Source organism: Echinops telfairi, unplaced genomic scaffold, assembly GCF_000313985.2.
Source record: "Echinops telfairi isolate 266 unplaced genomic scaffold, ASM31398v2 ScPeMD7_4;HRSCAF=17, whole genome shotgun sequence".
NCBI lineage: Eukaryota > Metazoa > Chordata > Mammalia > Afrosoricida > Tenrecidae > Echinops > Echinops telfairi.
The window spans coordinates 4465034-4488768 of record NW_022103900.1 but is presented as its reverse complement, the minus strand read 5'-3'; the positions used below and the strand labels follow the sequence as shown (position 1 = coordinate 4488768).

Below are 23735 nucleotides of genomic sequence, written 5' to 3'. Positions count from 1 at the left end.
GGGTTGCTTAGCCATTGTGCCACAAGGACTCCTTTCAGTACTGCAGGGAATAGAGACAATGGGAACACTACAGTTTATCCTGAGGCATAGTATAACAGCAAGAGCTTATACTTTATGGGGTGGGAGAATGATTAATTTATATTTTTTATTGTGAGCAAAGATAGCATGGTTAAGATAGCATAGTTATTTGGGAGCTGAAACTATTACAATTTGAAAGATAACTGCATTAGGGTTGTCTTGTTGAGTGTTACCTTAAATTACAAAAATACAACCTCCATGTTAGTATAGACATGGCAGTCATACAGGAGTTTATATGAATGTATTTAAATGTTTGTGCATATTTAAAATTAATTTAATTTTGTTTGTTTTTAAAGAGTTCCTGTCTCTTGGCAGTGTCAATTGGTTGGGAAGGAGGTGTTTATGTGCAAACCTGTGGCCACACATTACATATAGACTGTCATAAATCTTACATGGAATCATTACGGGTAAGTTGATTGGAAAAAACTGTAAAAGTTTATGTATCTGTACAGGTATTGAATTGTTGTTGCAGCTCATCATCCTGGGTGACTTTGATGACTGTGTGAATTATCCAACCACAATGGGCTCACAGTTCCTTGAACTTTCAGAGATTTTCTTCCTTTCTTTCCCCTTCCTTTTAGCAATTTACTTCCACGGCTGCAATTTAGACTTGTCTGTATTATTCTGTTGTGCCGAGGCTCTGAAATATTAACCCTTACCATCTACAATATCATTTTTGGAGTAGTCTTTAAATCCTCTTATATTCACTATCATTTGTTTGTCTTACCTCTGACTTCGTGGAGCTCTCTGGTTCCTGCTACCTACATATCTTTTTGAAGGCATGAGCTTTTTCATAGCCTCACTTGATTGCTTCTTCTAGATTCATCCTCTTATTGCCAGTCATTTAATGTGCCACCTTTGGTCTTAGATTCAGGCATCTTGCCCTGGTAGAGAAAGGCATGCAACTAAGTGAACTGGCATCATCACAAATGAATGGTTTCCAATGACAGTCTGGTCTGTAAAGTAGTTTACTTGTCTGATCATTTCCCTCTTCTATTCCCCTCAACAGTTATTCTACGCCCTTGGCATCCCTATACCAGGCTCTTTGCCTAAACGGCAAGACCATCTCATTTCACCAGATTCCTTCTCTTCCTATATGACTTAGACAACAATGGCTCTCTTGCACATTTTATTCGTTGTCTCTAACTTGATTTTCTGTTCATTGACAAATAAATGCATGCCTACCAGACCTTTCTTCTGTTCTTTAAGGAAATATTCTTCTTCTGCTTAGGAATGATCTCTCTGTGTGTACTTTAGTATTCAGGGGCATGGCTTCATCAATAATTGATGTCTTTTTCTTGTGTATCTTCATTTTGTCTTCCTCTTCTGTCCATCTCAGCTCATGAATATGCTAAAGTCTTTAAAGTTTCTTTTCTTGACCCCACATTTCCTTTTAGTTGTATTCCTCTCTTTGTCCTTCCATTCTCACCTCAGCTTCTTAAAACCACAGTCTTTATTACAGGTTTCCTAACTCAGGAGCAGAGGACATCTCTTTTTCCTTTCTTGTCCTCATCTTTTACTTGTAGACATTTACCAAATTCTATTGATTCTGCCTCCTTTATCTCCTATACTGTACACTTTACGTTCGGTAATCCACTAATTTTTTTGTGCATGCTTTCTTTTTTTACCTTGATTCTTTATTATGATTACTTTCTTATTGATCTCCTTACTTCAAGTCTGAGTCATTTACAACATTGTATCCTTCTCTCTCTCTTTTTTAAATCATTTTATTATCACAATCCATACATCCATCCATTGTGTCAAGCACATATGTACATTTGTTGCCATCATCATTCTCAAAACATTTGCCTTCTACTTGAACCCTTAATATCGGCTCCTCATTTTCCCCCTCCCTCATGAACCCTTCATAATTCACAAATTATTATTTTGTCATATGTTACACTGTCCGACATTTCCCCCCACCCTCTTCTGTGCTGTCCATCCCCCAGGGAGGAGGCTATACGTAGATTCTTGTAATCGGTTCCCCCTTTTTACCCCACATTCCCTCCACCCTCCAGGTATCGCCACTCTCACCACTGGTCCTGGGGGGTCATCTGTCCTGGATTCCCTGTGTTTCTAGTTGCTATCTGTACCAATGTATATCCTCTGGTCTAGCCAGATTTGTAAGATAGAATTGGGATGATGATAGTGGTGATGAGGAAGCATTTAAGAACTAGAGGAAAGTTATGTTTCATCGTTGTTACCCTGCACCCTGACTGGCTCATCTCCTCCCCACAACCCTTCAATAAGGGCGTGTCCAGTTGCCTACTGATGGGCTTTGAGTCTCCACTTTGCACTCACCCACCTTTACAATTATATTTTTTGTTCTTTGATGCTTGATACCTAATCCGTTTGACAGCATGTGGTCACACAGGCTGACGTGCTTCTTCCATGTGGGCTTTGTTGCTTCTGAGCTAGATGGCCACTTGTTTATCTTCAAGCCTTTAAGACCCCAGATGCTATATCTTTTGATAGCTAGGCACCATCAGCTTTCTTCACCACATTTGCTTATGCACACATTTGTGTTCAGTGATTGTATCGGGAAGGTAGGCACCCACTCATAGCATTTTTTGTTCTTTGATGTCTGATAACTGGTCCCTTCTACACCTCATGGTCAGACAGGCTGGTGTGCTTCTTTCATGTGAGCTTGATGCTTCTCAGCTAGATGGTCGCTTGTTTATCTTCAGGCCTTTAAGACCCCAGACACTGTATCTTTTGATAGCTGGGCACCATCAGCTTTTTTCACCACATTTGCTTATGTACACATTTTTCTTCAGCAGTCGTGTCGGGAAGGTGGGCATCTGTATCCTCTTAAAAATTCGGGACTGGCTCTCAAACTGCTTACACAGACTAGACGACACTTTATAAATCTGATAGAACAGAATCTCCACAGGAGAAAGTTGATTCTTATTTGAGTGGCATCAGGGCACTCCATGAAATGGACTTGTTGGTTGCTCTAACTTGATGTTTCCTCAGTTCACCAACAGTGGCCGGATGAGTTCTTCCTTGCACAGTTGTCAGGTCACACCTTTCTGCAGGAGAGCCACTCTGCGGGAGAAAGACATGGCTGGCTGCTTCCATAAAGAGTTTCAGGGGAAAAATTTTTTTTCAGGCACAGGAACCCTGTGGGCTAGTTCTGCTCTGTCCAGGAGGGCTGTTAAGAGTCAGAAGCGACTGATGGCAGCAGGAATGGGTTTTGAGCATGCTACACATTTTTCATATTTCTCCATTCAGTAATTTATTCAACAAATACTTTTTCATTACCTACGTTGGGGATGTAATCGTGAAGAAGGCATCACTCTTTCCCTCAAGAAGCTTCCTATGTGTTGGGTGAGACAATAAAATGAGCAGTTATAGTATAGATACTATAAGTGTTATGAGGTGTGTGTAGGGTCTTATGAGAACAAAAATCAGGGCCCAGAACACCTGATAAGGTAAAATACTTAAAGATAACGAATCAAGAGTGAAGATGTAATTAGAGATCAGGTAGATTATAAAGGTAGGTTCTCACAAGAACTACAAGATACTTTGGATTTTATGCAGATTTCTTACCGAAAGCCATTAATATCATTAACGGGTCTTAAGCAGAGATGTGACATGTCCAGAAAGATTACTTTGGCAGAAAGATTACTATGAAGAAAGGAGATTACAGAGAGATAAGAAAGAATGCAGTAATGTCATTTAGGTGGTGAGGCATATGGGTGAATAACAGTCCAGACAGTGAGATAGGGGGAGGAAGCTATGGATTTAAAATATACTTTGGAGGGTCACATGGTGACAAATTGCATGTAGAACATAAATCAGATGGTTTACAATCCTTGAGTCTCATAGTCACTCACTGATTCACTCTCAGCCATCAAGAGGATTCCAACTTATAGCAACCCTATAGGACAGAGTAGAACTGCCCTTGTGGGTTCCCAAGACGAACTCTTTATGGGAGTAGAAAATCTCATCTTTCTCCCATGGGGCAGCAGGCGATTTTGAATGCTGACCTTGCAGTTAGCAGCAACCTGACTCAGACTCCACTATGCTTGCAGGGCCCCATGAATCCTATATTAAGGGATTATGCTGGCAGCATTATGGTTGGGAGATGGCATAGGAGGGATTTACAAAAAGAGCAGAAAGTTAAAAGTGGATGGGAAAAGAACTGATAGCATTTCTTACTTAGGTAGTAAGTAGCAGGAGGAGGCAGGAAGTGGTAGGAGCTACCATGAATCTCCTCTCTGAGATGGGATTTGTAGTCTTATGGTCCTACAGCAAGAGAACAAGAAAGAGATGGAGATGGTGGTGGAACCTGACAGTAGAAGATGGTTTGCAGAAACCTTTGGGGGAGTGGATAAGACTTCCAAAGTCTTGGAGAAAGATTGCCAAGCAGTATTCACAGCTCAGCTGATGTAGGAAACAATTTATAGTAAAAGATGATTTGCTTTTTCTCTGACAACACTAAGTGAGAGTGTAGGACAGGGGAGGGACACACTTTTGCATAAAGGCTTTGTTCGGTATATATGATAGAAGGACATACGGAAAGAGAAAGGTGAGTACTTGACAGAAATTTAATTAGATTTAGTACCTAGATCAGTTTTCCTCATCACTTCAAGTTCTTCACCATCCCATCTAATTTCAGCATCTGCGTGGATGACCAATCTAATATGTTAGTCACTCATCTCCTCAACCTCGTCAGGCCCATAGGTGTGATCTCCAAATATTCTCCAGTACCTGTTACTGTGACCAGACCTTGATCATGTAATCAGCCAAAACCGTTTCCATGCCGGAAAGTATTAAAGTCAAACATCTTACATTCTAATCACCAGCTTTTATCCCCTTAGCTTTTCTTCCATTTCAAAAAGTCTCACCAGTACTGATGGTCCAGCTGAGTGTGACACTGTAACCTAGCCTCTCCAAGCATTTCCTTCCCATATTTCTTGCTCACAGACTCTCTCCACCCAACCCCCCACCCTCCCACGTGCATAAAGCCTCCCGTGCGTGTCATAGGCCATATCACTCCTTTCTTTCAAACTTACCAAGAAGGAGGATACATGACCCTGTCCCAAACCCAGCGCCAAGTCTCCACCCACGATGGTGTATTAGTCCGTGTCTTCTTTGTGCCGGCACTTCTCTCTTCCCATCCTCTGAGTGGTCCGCAGGCTGCGCGTGCCTGTAAAGCCTGTTACTTGAGACCCACGTGTCAGCCGGTTCTTTTTCTGCCAAGTGCTCGCCTTTCTCTTTCCGTAGTTTGTTTATTTCAGAGTTCATTTCTTGTGACGCATTTGAGAGATGGTGTGTATGTGTGTGTGTTTAGTATAGTTGGCCTTTTCTCTAATCTTATTTCCTAAGAATGCCATTTCTGGACATTGGACCATAGTCTTCGCATAATGAGTTGTCTTTTTAAAAGAATGGTTCATTAAGGCGAAGTGTGATGGCATAATTTTGTTTTCTTTAAATGGGTGCATCATACATCTCTGTTTCTTTTATCTTTTAGAATGACCAGGTTCTTCAGGGCTTCTCAGTGGACAAAGGAGAATTCACTTGTCCTCTCTGTAGGCAGTTTGCAAACAGTGTTCTTCCTTGTTATCCTGGAAGCAATATGGAAAATATCCTGTGGCAACGTCCTGGTAACAAAAGCATGCAGGATCTCATAAAGGAAGTGGGGGAGCTGCAGGGACGGCCCGGCGCTTTCACAGTAAGCACAGTAGGCTTAAGGCACATGCATCCTGGTGAGCTCACCTCTTCTTGTCAGCTTTCATTTTCATGCAGGTTCTAAATGATTTGGGGTGGGTGGGGGGGCTTTATTGTTGTAGGAGAAATTATTTTAAAAGGTGTTTCTCTTTTGTTGTGATTATAAGAAACAAGAATAAGAATAATAGAACAAATTAGTATCAAAAACTCTACTTTGTCTAAATAGTTACAACTTTGATAAACACCTTCCAGATTATGAAAACCTGTAATAAGCCTAGGCATAACGAATCTCTTTTCAAATGTTGGAATCTTCTAACACAAAGCGAAAGAAACCCAAGTCCTGGTACGCTAATTCTTATTAAGTAAAACACAATCTAATCATTTAAAAAGGAGCCCTAGTGGTATAGTATTTACACATTGGGTTGCCCACCCCAGGGTCAGCAGTTTGAACTCACCAGCGACTCTTTAGGAAAGAGATGAGGCTTTTGGCTCCTATAAAGATTTGCAGTCTCAGAAACCCACAGGAGCAGCTCTACCCGTTCCTGTAGGGTTGTTATGAGTTGGAATTGACTTGATGACTGTGAGTTTTGAATAGAATAAAAATCTGAATCACTTAAAAATTAGAAAGATTAGAGTTAAGATTATACCTATGTGTTTAATATTATACATATTATAGAGACGTAATTAATTGAACTGTTAACCAGAAATCAGTCCACTGGGGCATTTAGCATAATTGAACTCTTCTCATATCCCATCCAGAAGGATTTATTCACTTGATTAAATTCTTAAAATATTTCACTTTATTATAGATGTAGGATATGGTTTCTGAGAGAAGTAACAGCTATGCTTGGGTTGTGCAGTGTTTGACTTTTGAAACCGAGAGTCAGTTTAAATCTCCTTAGAATGATTCATCTCCTGACCAGCCCCTATTTCAAATGAAGACTAATTTTAGAATGGTGATTTTTTTTCCCATTTGTAAATCTGAATATTCTTTCAAAGATATTGATATTATCTTTAAAAGATGGACTTGAATGAAAGCCAGATTTTAAAATAAACTTGGTAACTTTATTAGTTTTATGTCATTCACTTAGCTTGTATACATAATTAATATTGGAATTCTGTTATCAACCACGATAAAAATTACTTAAAAGAAAATACCTTTTGATAAGTTTTGATCTTTGTGCTCTAAATCTCTGTGTAGTGGATAGCTTTGTTGCATCTGTTTGACCTCTGAACTTTAATTTCTTAGTTGTTCATGTGCTTCTCATACAAATATTAGACTATTAGGGGAAATGACTATAAATGAACTTTGTATATTTGCATTTTTTTATAGTCAGAAACCAACTTAAGTAAAGAAATGGAATCTGTAATGAAGGACATCAAAAATACCACTCAGAAGAAATATAGAGACTATAGCAAGACCCCAGGCTCACCAGATAACGATTTTCTCTTTATGTACTCTGTTGCTAGGTTGGTATATATAGTACATACTTTTGTATTCACTTGTTGCTATTCTTGGTTTTGTTGTTTAATGTATCTTTTATTCATCATATATGTATATGTATATAAAGGAAAAATGCATTATTTTTAATGTTAGTTGAAATTATGCCTTCCTTTAGGACTTGTAGGAAATGATTGTTATTGAGCATTATATGGCATGTGGGACAAAATAAATTCTTAGCATTTTGAGACAGAAGTCTTCCCCAAGGCTTATATGTGTATTACAGGAGGGGGCTTCAAAAAAGTCATGGAAAAATTCCACTGTCTTTTTACTCCATTTTTCCACAGACTTTTTGCAGCCCTCTTAAGAATGATGTTCATGTGCTTTCAGAAAGTTGTATGACTGAGGACTAAAACACTGTAGTAGGCAAAGTAGGAACAGTAAGAAGTTGAAGTTTTTTGATTGGTCTAACCCAGTGTATGATCTAGTGCTGTTCTAGTGGTTTAGAAATTCACGTAAAAGTAGAGAAAACTAGAGATCAACTGTGTTCTAAGACAGTATTTGTAGCTAGCAGGAGACTCAAAAAAAGTCATCAGTAGTGTTTTTTATCTTTCATATTAGGAAGAATTGACCTGATGGTTTGCATAGGTGTTTTGATTCCCAATGACGATTTCCACATAGGAATGTTAGAGGATTGAGAACCATAAAATAGAGAACCAATAAAGCAGGAGATCGGGGAGAAGCACCCACTGGTAATCTCATTCTGGCAAAACTGATATTGTAGATTTTTGGTTATCTCTGGAAATGTGCTTTATAATCTCCCCGAGTAGTACTGCAATAGGTAGTTTCAAGACAGCATGTGACTGGCATCATGGGAAAACTTAATGGCAGAATAAAACCAAAACTCAGCTGTCTTGAGTCTTTTCCTCTCTTGTGTTTAGCCTTTAAGATTGTATATCCATGCAGTTTTTCATCATTATTCTCTATGCCCTATTCCTGGAGCAGAGAGTAACAAAAGTAAATGAAAACAATATGTGGTCTTTGGAACCTAAGAAAATTGGAACCAGACTTGGAAAATTTGGTAGCAAGTGATAGCTCATACTTAGGAAACATTAGTCTTTGGCCTGAGAATGTGAACACTGCAGAGGGGTGAATATGAAAATTGAATGGTTTAGGAAGTAGCTATCTAATTTGCATATTCCTAGGTTATTATTGTTACCCATCCATAATTACTTTAGAGACAATATCACCACAAATTGATTATTTTGCTTTAAGAGTTAGCCAATACTGCATACTTTGACTAAAGTATACTTTATTTGAAAACTTGACTATATAGTTTAATCTCACCAAGGTTTTAGATTTTTGCAAAATTTCTATATAGTGTTGTAGTTATAAAGTTACAGGAGATAGGAGTGACTGTAGACCAACTAAGTTATGCTTTTTAATATGCATACATCTATGTCATCAGTTCATGGTACAGGATTGGCCTTATAAGAAAATTCTAACTAATGAGAAGATCAATATATGTAATTTTACTATATTATAGTAAATAAAATAACGATTTAGAGTTAGTTTAGTGAATTTTCAGATCCCTGTTTGTTGGCTTAGATATATAAAACATCTCGAATAAAGCTTGGGATGGTGAGAGACTTTTTGCATCAATACATTTTGATTTTTTCCCCTTTCTGATAGAGAAGTGGGGACAGCCGTCAGATACATTACTAAGAATTTAGTTGGGCAAGCAGAAAAGACGCTAGCTGCCCTTTACTTCTCTGATCCCCTGTGTCTACTTCTGAAGTAGCTAGATCCTAATTCAGATAGTGAAGTAGGTAATCCTGACAAGAATTACTTCCACGTTGCTTCATAATTCTCACAATGAAGTGCGTGGCTTCTCTAAATGCGTGTTTATTCATTAGGAACAAAAAAATGGACTTAAAAATTAACAAAAGCATGACTTGAAGGAAAATGTATCTTATTTTTAACAGGATGTAATTTTCCTAAGAAAGTAAATGCGGTCTTTAAGCATATTTTAAGCTTAACGTAACACTGTATTTCATAAGTATTTGACTCATAGTGACCGTATAGGATGGAGTAGACTGTTTCTTAGAGTTTCCGAGACTACATATTTATGAGAGCAGAGAGCCTCAACCTTCTTCTGTCGAGCAGCTTGCAGACTTGTGCTGCTGGTCTATGGTCTATGCTGGCCTATGACCTGTGCTCAGTGGGTGCCTATTTATGATAACAGAGTTACCCCCACCAGGTCAATATTAAAACATTTAGTAATATTTAAAATGTTAAATAAAAAATGTACCAGTAAACTTTGTATTCTCGAAGTTCTGAATTACAGTACATTAATATGGTAATTTTGAAAATGCCTAATTCCTTAGACCTTGCAAATTCATTTGTATTTGGCATTAGTAATTTGAATGGAATACAACCTAGTTTCTCAGAGCTGAATTTATGCTGAGTAAGTAATTTTATTTGCTTTTTTTTTATGAACTTTAATTTTTTGTTATTTAGAAACAAAATTATCTAGTTGGTTACTAGCTGGTAAGCAAACTTACATTAATTATATAAAACAATACAATTCCCTTTAATAATTGTCTCTTTGTTGTTGTTGTTTGGGGAGGGCAGAAAATAACTTTTTATATTAGTTGTATAATGGGGGATTTTCTGAGGGCAGGAGAGGAGAAGCTGTTGGAATGCTATGTTTTTGTTTGCATTAAAACTAATCAAAATTACTATATGCAAGCTTTAATGTGTTACCAAAAACATTCTATTACACGTCAGTCATTCAGATGAGTTATGGAAAGTTAATTTTGAAGAAAGAGCCTTCCTTACTTAAATACCAATTGATTTATTTCATGTTGAGACAATTAATGGCATGAATTACAGTAATTAATTTTTTAAGCGTCTTGGGCCCAGGTTACATATAACTGAGATGTATTGATGAGTAGTCCTTGGCCTCCCATAGAAAGGAACATGGAATGAAAGATGAAACATGAAGAACTGAAGTGTATATGGAGAGGCATCTTTACATCATGACTGGGTAACTGCTCAGTGGAGTGAAGGCTTTATACTTATTTGCATCATTACAAGTCTCGGTAATGATAAATAAAAACTTTGTAATTATGTTAGAAAGAAAAACAATACTTGATAAGACACCTAATTTAAAATCCCTATTTAAAGTTAAAAACAAGATTATTTCCTAAAACAAGCGATTCTCCTCCTTTTTTAGCATGGCTGGGTTTAAGGCAATGGCAGGGTCAGCAAAAGAAAAGAGTAGCCTGCAAAGACTCAGGAGAGACTTCTTATTGGCCACATCGCCAAACAGAGATGTTCAAGTCTTAAGACTGTTTTGAGCACTTTGCTAGGTACCATGAAGAATTTAGAAGCTATATCTGAAATGCTCCTTGCTCTCCGTAGATTTACAGTTTAGTTGGAGAGAGAAAACAAACTTCCATCAATCTATATGAAATAATGTAATTTGCTTTTTAAAAATATTATCAGGAAAAGGAGAAGATAAGCAAATTGAAATATGAAGTATGTGGAAGCAAGTTTGTTGTTGTTGTTCCAGAGAAATTCTTGAAAGAATTAGAACTTGAACTGATGTAGGCTGTGGTATGGATGAAGATATCTGTCTCCACCCAAGATTGAGTAACTAGCTCAAGGCTCAGGCCTTTATTAAGACCTTGTTCTTTCCACTCTACCATTATGTTTGTGTGCATCTATACCAGTAGTTCAAATTATAGGTCTAAAAATAGAAGTTGATCCTAAATGAGGAATTATGGAAGAGAAAACTTTGTCATGCAAAAAACCAAAAAACAAACATACTGGAGCACAGTTTGAGGATTTGTCATTGCTGTTGTCAGGCTCTCTTGGATGCACCTGACGTGGTGACCCCAGCAAACAGTCTTTCTCATCATTTTTTCCAAATGTAGATATTGTCGTCGTCTTTCTGTCTTCCAAGCTAATTTGAATATATTTGTCTTAGAAACTTTGTTCTTTACTCAAGCAAGTTATCAAGTTAAAGAGTCAATTTTGGTATTAGTAAAGTTGCAAGTAGGGTCTCTAACATACTCATCTTAACAATCACTGGTATCATTTTATGGTCTTAAGATTTTGGATAAATAGTCTAATTTTTAATTCACAAAGAGTATTGTGTAGGAGATCATTTCGCCAGAATCTGAAATAGTTAAATAGGTTTAGTACCATTTTCCCCACTAGGTATTTAAAATAAAATTCTTGGTTATCTGTTTGTATTTCTTAAAGACCTTTATTTTGTGGTTGAATTAACAGGATTGCTATTGCATTAATGTTTCAATTAATAATTTTGCGTATTATGATGAAATAAAAGTTGACATTGTTCATGTTTCTGGTTAGCTCATTTTAAAAGTACTATCTAGGAAATCTCAGTTTTTATAAGAGAATATAGCCGTTAATTTTTTTCTACAGATTAGGCAAGAGAAGATTTGTGAAAACAAAATGTATTGATCTCATTTATATTCCCTTGATGAAGGAGCACATGCTGGTCTCCGCTCGCTTTCTGCCCACTAGTATGAAACCCTTGCCCTGCTTCCTTGCTGGTAGGTTTTCAGAAGTTCAGTGAGCAATGCAAATCGCCTGAAGGGTGGAAAATTCCCTTGTCACACAGATGCCCTTATCAGCAGCAACCAGATGGAGCTCTGAGCAGGAACATTATCAATGTTAAATTGCTTTTTTCCCCCTGAGTAGAGAGAATGAAGGCATTCCTTTAGAATCGGGTAGCAAAACCTACAGATGTAGGGATATTAGGATTTTTAACAATTTGTGTTTCTAAGTAAATATGTGAAATTACAATTTTGAAGTATTGTGTTCAAAGTATAACCAGAAACAGTTCAAAATGTTTTGTTTTAAATAAATGAATCATATATTTTCTTGAATTCATTTGCAAAGAGTAAGCTTGAAATTTGCCTTCTTTTACAGTGAGGAAGGATATCATCTCACTAATAGTGTTCAATTAATACCTTGAATATAATAAACTAGCTTATTCAATTTGAAAAATATTATTCTTACTGCGTTTTTAATAAAAGTACACAGAAAATTAGGATTCCATTTGATAATTTCTACACACATTATTCAGTGGTTTATTCATTTTTATTTAGAGAATAAAGGCGTGTTTAAGTTTATTCTTATGGTTGAAGAAAAATATACATAATTTAAATTCACTTAAAGATGTTAGTCATTTTTCTGCCATAACTAATTGGCTTTCTTATTACTAACTGTTTTTGATTAAAACTTTAGATTCTGCATCAATTTGATTTTTGAAATATCAGTTTACTATACTAATTATTTTCATTTTATAAACTTAGAAGATTTGTAACTTTATAAGATTCACAATGCGGGTGTTTATAATGTTAATAGTTATAGTGTATTTAAATAAAACTAATTTTAGAAAACCCATAAAAGAGATTGCTTTTAATTAATGATTGTTGTTTATAGGTACTTTGGTAATAGTGATTTCATTTCTTAATACTGATTTCAAGTTCCCATCTAAATTCCAATGAATCATACAATTTTCTGATAGGAAAATGGGTTTACCTTTCTGTTTCATATGGCAGTAATTACACATTGGTTGACAATTGGAGTGCAAATTCTTTCATCACATTCATATTACAGGTTTATGAAATATGTGACTGTTTTCCCCCCATGAGGCCTAGATTTTAGTATTTGCCAGTAATTGAAACTTTGCAATAATTACCCTTTGATGTGTACAATTTCTTGCAGGTACTAATATGAATATGTAAGTAAGGATGGATAAACTTTATCCTCCCCCTTTTGAACTGTATCCCTTTTATTTTTAAATATCAAAATGTAAGTATTACTGATATGTTTAGGCTGCTTTTGCAAGTAATAAAGTTGAAGAACTTGGTTATTTAGGTTGATTCAAAATGCAAGTAAAAAATTTAAAAGGATATATCCAGTTTAATGACTGAAATATATTTTAATGCTTACTTTTAGAACCAACTTGGAACTTGAATTAACTCACCGTGGAGGCAATTTGTGCTCTGGTGGTGCAAGCACAGGTGGCAAAAGGTCTTGTTTAAGTGAGTGCTGGATTCTGTTTCCTTCTGACTGTGTGACTGCTGAAGACGCATACAGGCAAACTGGCTTTGGGGTGTTTTCTAATTCCTTTTGTCTTTCTGTATTATCAATTTTAATAGTGTCATATACTTTTAAGTGGTCAATCTTGTACTTAGAAGAATGACCTATATATTGAGCTCTATGTATAATTACACAGTAAGTAAATGCCATTCATAACATTGATCATATTTACATTAAATGCTGCATTATTATTCTTATCCTTACAAAATTATTCTGTTAAATTAAAAAAAAACTTTTGATAACAACTGGGTTTAAGGCAATCATTTTATAAAGCCAGTGTATCTTGCCTACAGATATTTATGTACAAGGGAGCTTCACAAATATTCGTGAAAATGGAATTAAAAGATAATGGGATTTTTCTGTGAACTTTTTGAAGCCCTTTGGTTTGGGCTGCTAACCACAAGGTCAGCAGAAAACCACTGGCTGCTGCTTGGGAGAAGATGAGGCTTTTTGCTCTCTTACAGAGTTACAGTCTTGGAACCTCACAGGGTGCAGTTCTGTACTGTCGTAAAGGTGAGTTTATACATGAATGAATATATACATATCCCCTTGGGCGTTTGAGACTATGCTCTTTGTGGGAGTAGAAAGCCTCATCTTTTATTTAGGTTTTTTACCAATCTGGAGTTTGTTTTGTGTATTTACTGAGATATGAATCCTGCTTCATTTCTTCTGCAAACGGATGTCCAGTTTTGCCAATACCATTTGTTAGCGAAGCTTATCTTGTCCCCACATTGTGTGTTTCAGTCCTTTGTCAAGAATCATCCGTAAGCAGATGGGTTTGCTTTTCTTCTAGATTCTCAGTTCTCTTCTGTGGGCCTGTGTCTGTCGCGGTACCTATATTTGGCTTTTCTATCATGCATGTGTAGTAGGCTTTGAGTTTGGGAAATGAGAGGCTTCCTGCTTTGTTCTTCTTTAATAGCATTTTGTTTATTTGGGGCTAATTTATTTGCTTAAGTATTAATATTTGCATCACATTTAATATTCGATGTTGGAATGCCGTGTGATTCCTAGCATTTTCACGTTTTAGAAGTTGCTCTTCACTGATTCTTTAGTTTTTATTTAGCCCTTGGTGTCCCTCTCGTCTTGGATTTTAGCCAGTGATTTAGTGGTATGCTTTAAAGGAGAAATGCTTAACCCATAGGGGTCTCAGATTCTGTCTAAATCAATAAATACTATGATTTCAGCTATAGAATAAAATTCATAATTTTCAAGTTACTGTTTTGGATTCACTGATAGTATTTTAGAAATTGTTATATTAGAAAGTGCCTAGAGTTAGCCAAACTGCTGTCTGGGAGCTTAATCTTCAAAGACTGGCCTCACTTCCTCCCACCGTCTTGAATACATTTCTCCTATCTTGTTCGTAGGAGAGAGAGGGAAAATCATTTCTGATATTCACTTCAAGTTAGGAGGGGGCTTCCCTTTAAACTACCCCCAGATTGAATAATTCATTAGAAAGACTCAGAGAACTCACTGAAAGCTTTTCTAAGAAATTTCTATTTTAGCACATGCATTAACTCTATAAGGAATTAAGAGGGTATCTTTAAATCATGGGGAAGAGTCGAGAAAGGTTGCTTCCATGGTCTTCAACATGTGTTAGAATTCATGTGTGACAATATGCTCCAAGGATTGCCAACCAGAGAAGCTCACTTGAGTTTCAGTGTTCAGGGTTTTTGTTAGAACTTCATTACATAATCATGATTGATTGCCTGCATGCTTTAACCCAGTTTCCAACCCTCTCCCTCCTCTGTGTCACATACTTTATCATGAATAACAAAGACACCTATCACCCAGCCCGGGTGGCATAGTGGATTATGCTTGGGCTGCTAATTGTAAGGTCAGTGATTCAAAACCACCATCCTCTCTCCGGGAGAAAGATGGGGCTTTCTACTACCGTGACAGTCTCAGAAAGGCACAAGGGTAGTTCAGAGTTGTTCTCCAGGGTTGCTAGGACTCAGAATCACCTCTATGGCAGTGAATTTGGTTTTGGTATTGGTTTCCAGCATCTGGAGACAAGGCTACACCTCTCTCTGGACAAAGCCTAATTCTTTACTGCACAGAACCGTTTAATAAATGTGGATATCAATTTTTTTGTTTTTAAAAAACCAACCTTACTTCCTCCCACCGAGGTAGTTAAATTTATATAGAGATTTGTAAATGATGATGCGATCCAGATTCTTGAACATACTAATAAAATGCTAGCAGAAACTGCTTTAACTGTCAGCCTCTACCCCTTCTAGTGAATTAGAGCTTATAGTGTGAAAACAGAAGAGGTCATGAAGAGTTCATCCAAAATATAAATTAATAACAGTTGTAGGTGTTTATATGAGTTATTATTTTTCAATTTTTTTCCAAACCATTTTATTAAAAACTAATCCAGACATGAAACTATTCCATAGTTCAATCATATCAGGCAGTGTTGTACAATTGCTACCACAATCAGTTTCAAAACATTTTCTTCCTACTTGAACTCCTTGATATCAGCTCCTCCTTACGCCCCACCTCTCCTGCCATTCCCCCTGCCCCACCCCGTATTCTAGGTATTATCTCTATATAAATTCACCTATCCTGGATTTCATCTACTGGAAAACATAGAAAATATAAAAAACCAGTGCAAACACAAAGTGTATCAAAAGAGAGATCAAGTGGCAAGGTTTTAACCATAGAAGTCAGATTTATCACTTTAATCTATTATGGTCTTCTCTCCATTATGTTCTGTCTGATAACCAGATTATTCCCATTCCTTAATTGTGGTTAGAGGGAAATCACCAGAGGTTTATTCCCTGTGTAGATCCTGCAAATGTATTTTCGGCTTCCACTGTCATCTATAGCCTTCTGCACACCAGAACCTCACAATTTAATCTCTGATACTATTCTCTCATAGTATTTGGATTTGGATTATATAATTGACAATCCTTGGAACACGGATGTTGGTGTGCTTCTTCCATGCTTACTTGATGTCTTATTTAGATGACTGCTTGTTTGAAAACATGCCTTAAAGAACCCCGATGCTATTCTTCCTGATATCTGGGCACCATCTAATTTCTTCACTACACATTGCTGTAGCACCCATAGTTTTGGTGTTTGCTTCATAAGGGCGAGTATTGAGCAGGGCCATGTCATACTAGTTGTTCTTAGATTGGAGCTAGGATTAAGTGTGAGCCCAAATTCATTCCTGAATCTATGTTTTTATCTATCTCTGGTTCACCTTAGAGACATCATTGTTAATTTATGGTAAAGAATCTTATCGATCATCTTCCTGGAACATAAGGACCTTCTGTTTATAGTGTCATTGATTAGCCCATGGTACTAATTTTAAAACACTATTGAGATGGGGAGATTGAACAAGTGTAGGATAACTACGTATCTCAATACATGGAGTATTAACTTGTTCAGAATAAATTCTTACATGACTGGATGCTATTTGCACAAACAATGGGAGTTGGTGGTCAGGCAAAACTTACAATAATATTCACTCACAATGCCAGACCCAGTTCTGCCAGAATAATACATATATTAATACAGCAAGTAGGGCATTGAAGTATTAAGTAAACGTTAGTCCGGCTACCGATAATTCAATGCTCTTGCTATAAGTATCTTCTACGACTTCACACACCATGTAGTTTCAGTCTTAAGTCGTCAGGTTGTAGGTGTGTTTGAGGTTTACACTAGTTCTCTTCATGTTTTAGTTTTATGCTTATGTTGATAAAAAACAGTTCTCTAATTTGTGAGTATAAAATACATTGCATGTTATAAAACCTCACCATTTCACATATATGTAAACTTAATAATTAAAAAAAAAATTTCCCCAAGCTACAAGCAATCTATAAGGCATAACATAAATTGAAATCCAGGGCATAAATTGAATAATGGCTCATAGGATGTCAGATCAAATTGTGCTCTCTCTCTTTTTCAATAAAGTTTTAATAAACAATAACAGTCTTTCCTATTGGGAATCTCATTTTCTTACTCATTTCTCTCCTTCACACTATAGATTATTTCCTTTTTAAAGTGTTTTCTCCTTCTCCATAATGTCTTTTGGGAAAGAGAGTAAGAAAGTGCATAAAGATAAGGGAACATTTATGTACTCATTTAAAAAATGTTACATTTTTGGAACACTATTCCATCATAACTTTTAGGTAAGATTGAAGGCTTGTTTAATTAGTAAAATATTTAATAAATTCGGTCTAAACAGGACTGAATTATGCCAAATATATAAGGATGTAAATTTTACCAATAAAATATTTTTATTTCTACAATAATGGAAATAAAATAATTCTAAATTATTCAGAGTCCATCAGCTAGCTATGATCCAAATAAGGTTGAAGTCAAACAGTATTATATGATACCTATATCTTCAAACAAGTTGTTTATAAATATTAAAGTTGTTAGAGCTGATTCAAAAATTTTTTAAAGTGAGTAAAATTAGTCCATCTAGAAGCATATGTGGTATTATAATAATACTTTACCCTTATTTTAAAATTTTAAAAATATTTTCATATATTTTAAAAAATTTAAACTTTAGAATGACCTTGGTATTTAAGTATTATTTCTCTTTCATAGCAAAAGAAACTAAAGTTCATAGCAATTGCTTTGCCGAGTTATATGGCTGGGAAATGTCACAGCTTGCACTTGAGCCCTGCTCGTGTCATTTTAAATTCAGTTATGCAGGAACACATTCCCTGCCTATACGTGCCATAAGAAACAAATCTATTCGCCAGTGGTTTAGTCAAGGGTATTTCAGTGCACGTTATAGCCCATTCCAGGCTCTGCCATGCATCTTGTCTGTGTCCTTTTGCCAGCCCTTTGCTGTGGATTCTATTTTTGTTTTGGCCACTCTTTTAGAACTTTTCTCAAATCTAGATCCCTATGCACTTAGTTCTCCTTACTCCTCACCAGTTTTCTGGCGGCTTCCCCCATTTTCCCATTGAGTACAATCCGCATCTGTTCCTATGTGTGGCTATGTTGATCTCTGAGTCACAACTCTAGATCCCTGCTCACCTAGCAGGAAAAAACGTCAGGGTTTGGGGATCAGCAGATAACCCTTGCTCTAGATAATTTACTGAAGGTAGAATTATTAAGTTCTGCAGAGAGGTATAAGACATTTGGAGGTTTGAAATCATATCTACCTGGTGGAATCTGAAATTTTCATGGACATGGCATTTAATTAAGACTTTGAAATATAATTGAGATTTAGAGTTTTGATTATAATTATATACATTGATTAGTATCACCAGCTTGGTTAACAGCATACCCCCTGCCCCAAATGGAAAAACTTGATATTATTGTCTTTCACTCAAATTTAAAGAAAAAAAATGAACATTTAGGCTGATCTATATAGTCCATTTAGTTTGGGTAAATTAATTTTGAGATGCCTTTTGAACATCTGAAGTCCTAGAGAGATTTATGAGTTGCAAATTTATAGGTAGAGTAGAAGGTAGCATAGGGTGAAATTGTGTAAAATGAGACGGATGGAGGACTGATGAAGGAGTTCAGGTGATTGCCAGCTTTAGGTGGAGTAAAGGAAGAAATTCACACTCTGGCTAAAATTATTCCAAGAGAGATTTGTTTGATCTCTGGCAGTCCATGGATATTCAGTGTTCTTCACCAACAGTCTTCCTTATTCATTGTTTAGCTTGTATAAGCATATGAGGCAACTGAAACACCACGATCGGGGGCCAATTAAACCGAGATCCTCAAAGTGACATGTTTGCTTGTTAACACTTTAAAGAAGTCTTTGGCAGCTGATTTGCCCGATGGAATACAACATCTAGTTTCTGTGTCCATGGATAGTCATCATAGATCAAGTAAAACAAAATCCTTGGCAGCTTCAATAGTTTCTCAATTTATCATCATGAAGCTGTTGTGAGACACTTTAAATGGTGAGGCATACAAACCTTAATTTTCAGCAAACAAGGTGGTATGTGTATATTGTGGGTTATTAGTAATTTTCCCTCTAATCCTTTACCACTTTCTCTCCCCCCCACCCCATCTTCTCAGATTACTTGTTCAGCATTCAGATCGTATAAATATAGTGAAAGGATACATCAAGATATATACTTTACTGATTTTAAACCACATAGTATCCACTTGTTCTGCCTCTTGTTTTAAAGAGTTTTGACTCTTTAATTTGACTATTTAGGGAACATTTAGATTTGTGCTATTACCTAATTTTTGGTGTACTTTTAATGAATTTTAGGAGCCATGAAAGTTGAATGAACCCCTCACAATATTGCCCTTAGATAATCTTTAAAACAAAATTTCTTCTTGTTACAAGCATGCTGCGATTAGTAAAAAGTGCCTATCTTGAGCATTGGGTTCTTTACAAAGCTGTATCTATGGGACCCAATTGGCCAAAGCAACTCCCAAGTTCAGGAAGGAGTTTTAGTGGCAGTGACTTGATGGTAATGGGAAGGAGAGCGAGAATAGCTGTGCCATGTGCAGGAGGTGGTGGCTGGACGTCCATGTGAAGACTGTTGCATCGGTGTATGCTTTGTTGTGTATGTTGTGAACAGCAACAGGAAAATAAGTACACATGTGCATGCAGTAATTAATTTCAACCATATCTGACTTTTTGGAAAATAACTTTTGAGTGTCTGTGGCAAAATGATCCAATCCTTATTATTTATTGAAAAAAGAAAGGGAGAGGGAATGTATCTTGGGTACAGAAACAAAATTTATGGTTTTTTCCCCTGAATGATTAAACATTATAAACAAAAATTTTCTCCTACTAAATGCCATCAGTAGAATTTTGTTGAAAGCTAAAATTGTTTTCATTATATTGTTTTTGTGATTATTGTTACTTAGAGAGAAGAAGTTAAAAGTAGCAGGATTAGTCCTCATGAGTAATCTCTTATTTTCATTTACTTTTTCTGCATGCTGATTTCACAATTTATTCCAAAGAGACTTTAAGGGAAAAGATTAGGAAAAGAAAAAGCTCCCCCTAAGAGTAATTTGTGTGGATATCATTAGCCTTGTGTGTGGAGGCTAGCAGATGTGGAAAACACATTATTTTAGCACGAGTCCTTTAGCACTAGCCTAAGTAAGTGTAGAAAATATGCTTAATAATAACCTAAAGTACAATTCTATAAAAACAAATTTATGGAAATTCGTGGTGCTTTTATTAGTATCAATAAGAGAAAGGAGTTCTTTATTTCCTGACATTAAAAAATATTTATTAAGTAAAAAGATAGAATTTATGTGGCATTTGTCAATATAGAAGACATAAGTCTTCTTCTGGGCCTAAGCAGGTTTTATCTTTCCACTGGACCAAGCATGCAGGTTTAGTAAGAGGGATGCTTATTATGAATGTATTTTAAAGTAGGTTGATTATAATATTTTATAAACATAAAAAATGTTTTGAAAAAACAAAAATACAAATTATCCAATATGTAGAGATAGCATTACAAATCCATTGTTCTGGAATATCTCAAATTCATCTGAAAACTGGTACTGGATTCATTTAGAAATTTATAATCATTCATAAATAAGTATAAAAATTGGACTAGAATATTAAATTTCTAGGGTACCTATTTTATGTTAAGGACATGTATTTCTGTATTTGTGAAGTTTACTATTTCAAGTGGCTTAAAATTCCACTTGGTAAGACAAATAAGTCTTGACATTTAAGAAATATTTACTAATTTTTCCTGATAGCATTTTAAATTACATAGTTTAGAAAAAATTATTGTTATAACAAGGAAAACGGAAGTTATCACTGGTGTCCATGAAATAATTTTGCTTTGTTATTTGATTTACCAGCATAGGGTGTGTGCATCTAGCTTTGCTTGGTTTATGACATGGCAAAGGATACATTGTTTTAAAGGGCACCTTGCATAAAATGAGTTTTTATGTTTGGTTTCTATAGGAAAGTAGAGTATTGAAATTCTCAGTCAACTTTGAGTAGGAGGGAACCAGCACAGTAGTGAGATGTGCACGTTGACACGTCTGGAGTGTGGGGTCAAGGGGACAAGCGGGTCTGTGGCAGGGAATGTGGTAAACAGACCATTCCTGTGTGTAGATTGAGCTGAAGGACAGTCCAGACTCTAAAAGAGAGAATAAACTAATTGATAGTTAGCTTAAACTTGGTAAACTATAAGGATAAGAAACAGATTTCTCTATGAATTAATTAGAAATGTCATCTGAGTTTTGTTTTGAGAGAATTACGTGAACTTTCTAATGGTCTCTTCTCCAATTAATTTAGATCAGTTGTTCCATGTATTAGCCTTGCACATGCGGTTGTACAGCATTGATACTGAATATAATCCCTGGAGAAAACTCACGCAATTAATAGAAGACCTGAATTCACAGTAAGTACTGAAAGGATAAAGTTGGCTAAGATTGTTCTTGGGGAAAAAAGTATAAACACAGAATTAAAATTTCTTTGTGAATGCGTGGGGTTTTTTACTTCACATTTTCCTTCTAAAATGCAGAGCTACAAAATAAAAATTGAAAACAGTTTGCCATTATGTTGATGTTGTTGATAGATGTCATCAAGTCAGTTCCCACTCTAGCAACCCCATGTACAGCAAAATGAAACATTGCCTGCTTCTGTATGATTCTCAAAATCACTGCTCGGTCTGAGCCTGTTGTTAAAGCCTCCTTCTCACTGAGGGCTTTCTTTGTTCCCCGATGACCCTCTCTCTCCAAGCATGGCGCCCTTCTCCAGGGGACTGGTCCCTCCTGACTGGTTCATTCTTCTGGCAGCCTATGTATGTTCCGTTCCAATTAGCCCCAGACTAAAAAGAACCCCTTACTTGCTCTTGTTGCCTGGAAGGTTTACATGCATTGTAGCAATTTGTGTACTTTATTTTCATTGCCTTCTTACTTGTTTGTGGAGGCTTTTCACACTCTTTGATCCAAATATTGGAAATACAAGGCCAAACGTGGTCTGGTCTCTGCTTTGACCCGTTTGCATTTGCACCCTCATATTTTCCTCATGCACTGACATTCCAAACATACTAGATAGTATTCTTGGTTTTCTTGATAGGTTTTCTTTCTTTGATTCTTTCATGATTTCTTATTTTGGTGACACTCTTGGGTGAGTACTAGATTGCTAGCCTTGAGGTTGGCAGTTCGAGCCCACCAGCTGCTCAGCAGGAGAAAGACGTGTGACCTCAGGATTCCTGTCTAGAGTTGCTGTGAGTCAGAATCCACTCCTCCAGTCCCCATACCCTGTCTTGTCCTTGCCTTACCCGTTTACCACCTCCTGTTCCTTTTTTGGTAAGAGTCTTGTCCTCCCCAAGACTCTTTTGTAATACATCCACCTCTATAAAATCTTCTCTGGTCTGTCTGTTCCCCGTGTTTGAGCAGGACACATATTTCCTTTCTAGAGCTCTTAATAGCGCTGGCTTCCTATTATTCAACTCGAGCCACACAATCACTTCATACAGCCTTACCCTTGTGGTATTTTAATTAAATACTCACTCGTAAAATCAATCATTATTTGTGAAATTGATAAATATTGTACTAACTTGAACCCTGGTAACATAGTAGTTGAGCATTGGGCTGCTCGCTGAAAGGTCAGCTGTTTAAAACACCCTTCTACTCCACAAAAAAAAGATGAGGCTTTTGATTGCCATAGAGAGTTACCATCTTGGAAACCCACAGGGGCGATTCTGCTCTGGCCAAGAAGAGTCAAGAAGCAACGCAATAGCAGTGAGTTTGGTTTAAGTTTGGGTTGTACTTCTTAGAGAAGTAGAATTTGAAAATAGAAAATCTTATTTAGAAGCCCTTGGCTTGCTACTTGAATTGGAAAATGATGAACTCAGAACCCCGTATGGCAGGGATGTGTTTGTATGGCTTGTAGGCTAAGAATGGTTTTTACATTTCTAAAGAGTTGTAAGAAATCAAAGCAAAGCAAAGAATAATACAAATAGAGGCATACATGGTCAGCATAGCCTAAAATTATCCCAAATCTGAAGTATAGCTTCAGAATTAAATTCTGGAAGTTTATGATTTATGTTTGTTCACTTACATTTTTTCACTAGGGATGAAAAAATGCAACCTTCTAGAGGAGTAGATTTTTTTATTTTTATGGTAAGATCTACTTTATAATATCGCTGTGTTCTTGGTAGTACAAGAGTCCCTGGGTAATTCAAACAACGAATGCACTCAGATGCCATCAGAGGTTGGAAGTTCCAGTCCACTCCAGGAGCTTCTCAAAAGAGAGGCCTGGCGGTCTACTTACGAAAATCCATCATTTAAACCCAATGGAATATGGTTCTGTGACGTACATGGGGTCGCCATGAGTCAGAATCGACAGGACAGCAGTTGGTTTCCTAGTTCACTTTTCCCAAGGATTGTTATATTGCCCTTCATAGTCTTTTAGATTCAGTTTTGGGTTTTTCTTAACACTTTGCAAACCTTGAAGACTTTATCTGAATTTTATGGTAGTCAA

At 36.5% G+C, this 23735-nt stretch overlaps 1 protein-coding gene across 1 annotated transcript in view; it reads left to right on the top strand.

Annotated features, from left to right (window-relative positions):
* Positions 1–23735, top strand: part of UBR3 (ubiquitin protein ligase E3 component n-recognin 3) — a 195428-nt gene that overhangs the window by 143412 nt on the left and 28281 nt on the right. The window contains exons 27-31 of the mRNA XM_045297957.1: positions 375–485; positions 5558–5758; positions 7088–7224; positions 13196–13281; positions 21540–21645. Of these exons, the coding sequence (XP_045153892.1) occupies positions 375–485; positions 5558–5758; positions 7088–7224; positions 13196–13281; positions 21540–21645 (641 nt within the window). The remainder of the gene's footprint in view (positions 1–374; positions 486–5557; positions 5759–7087; positions 7225–13195; positions 13282–21539; positions 21646–23735) is intronic.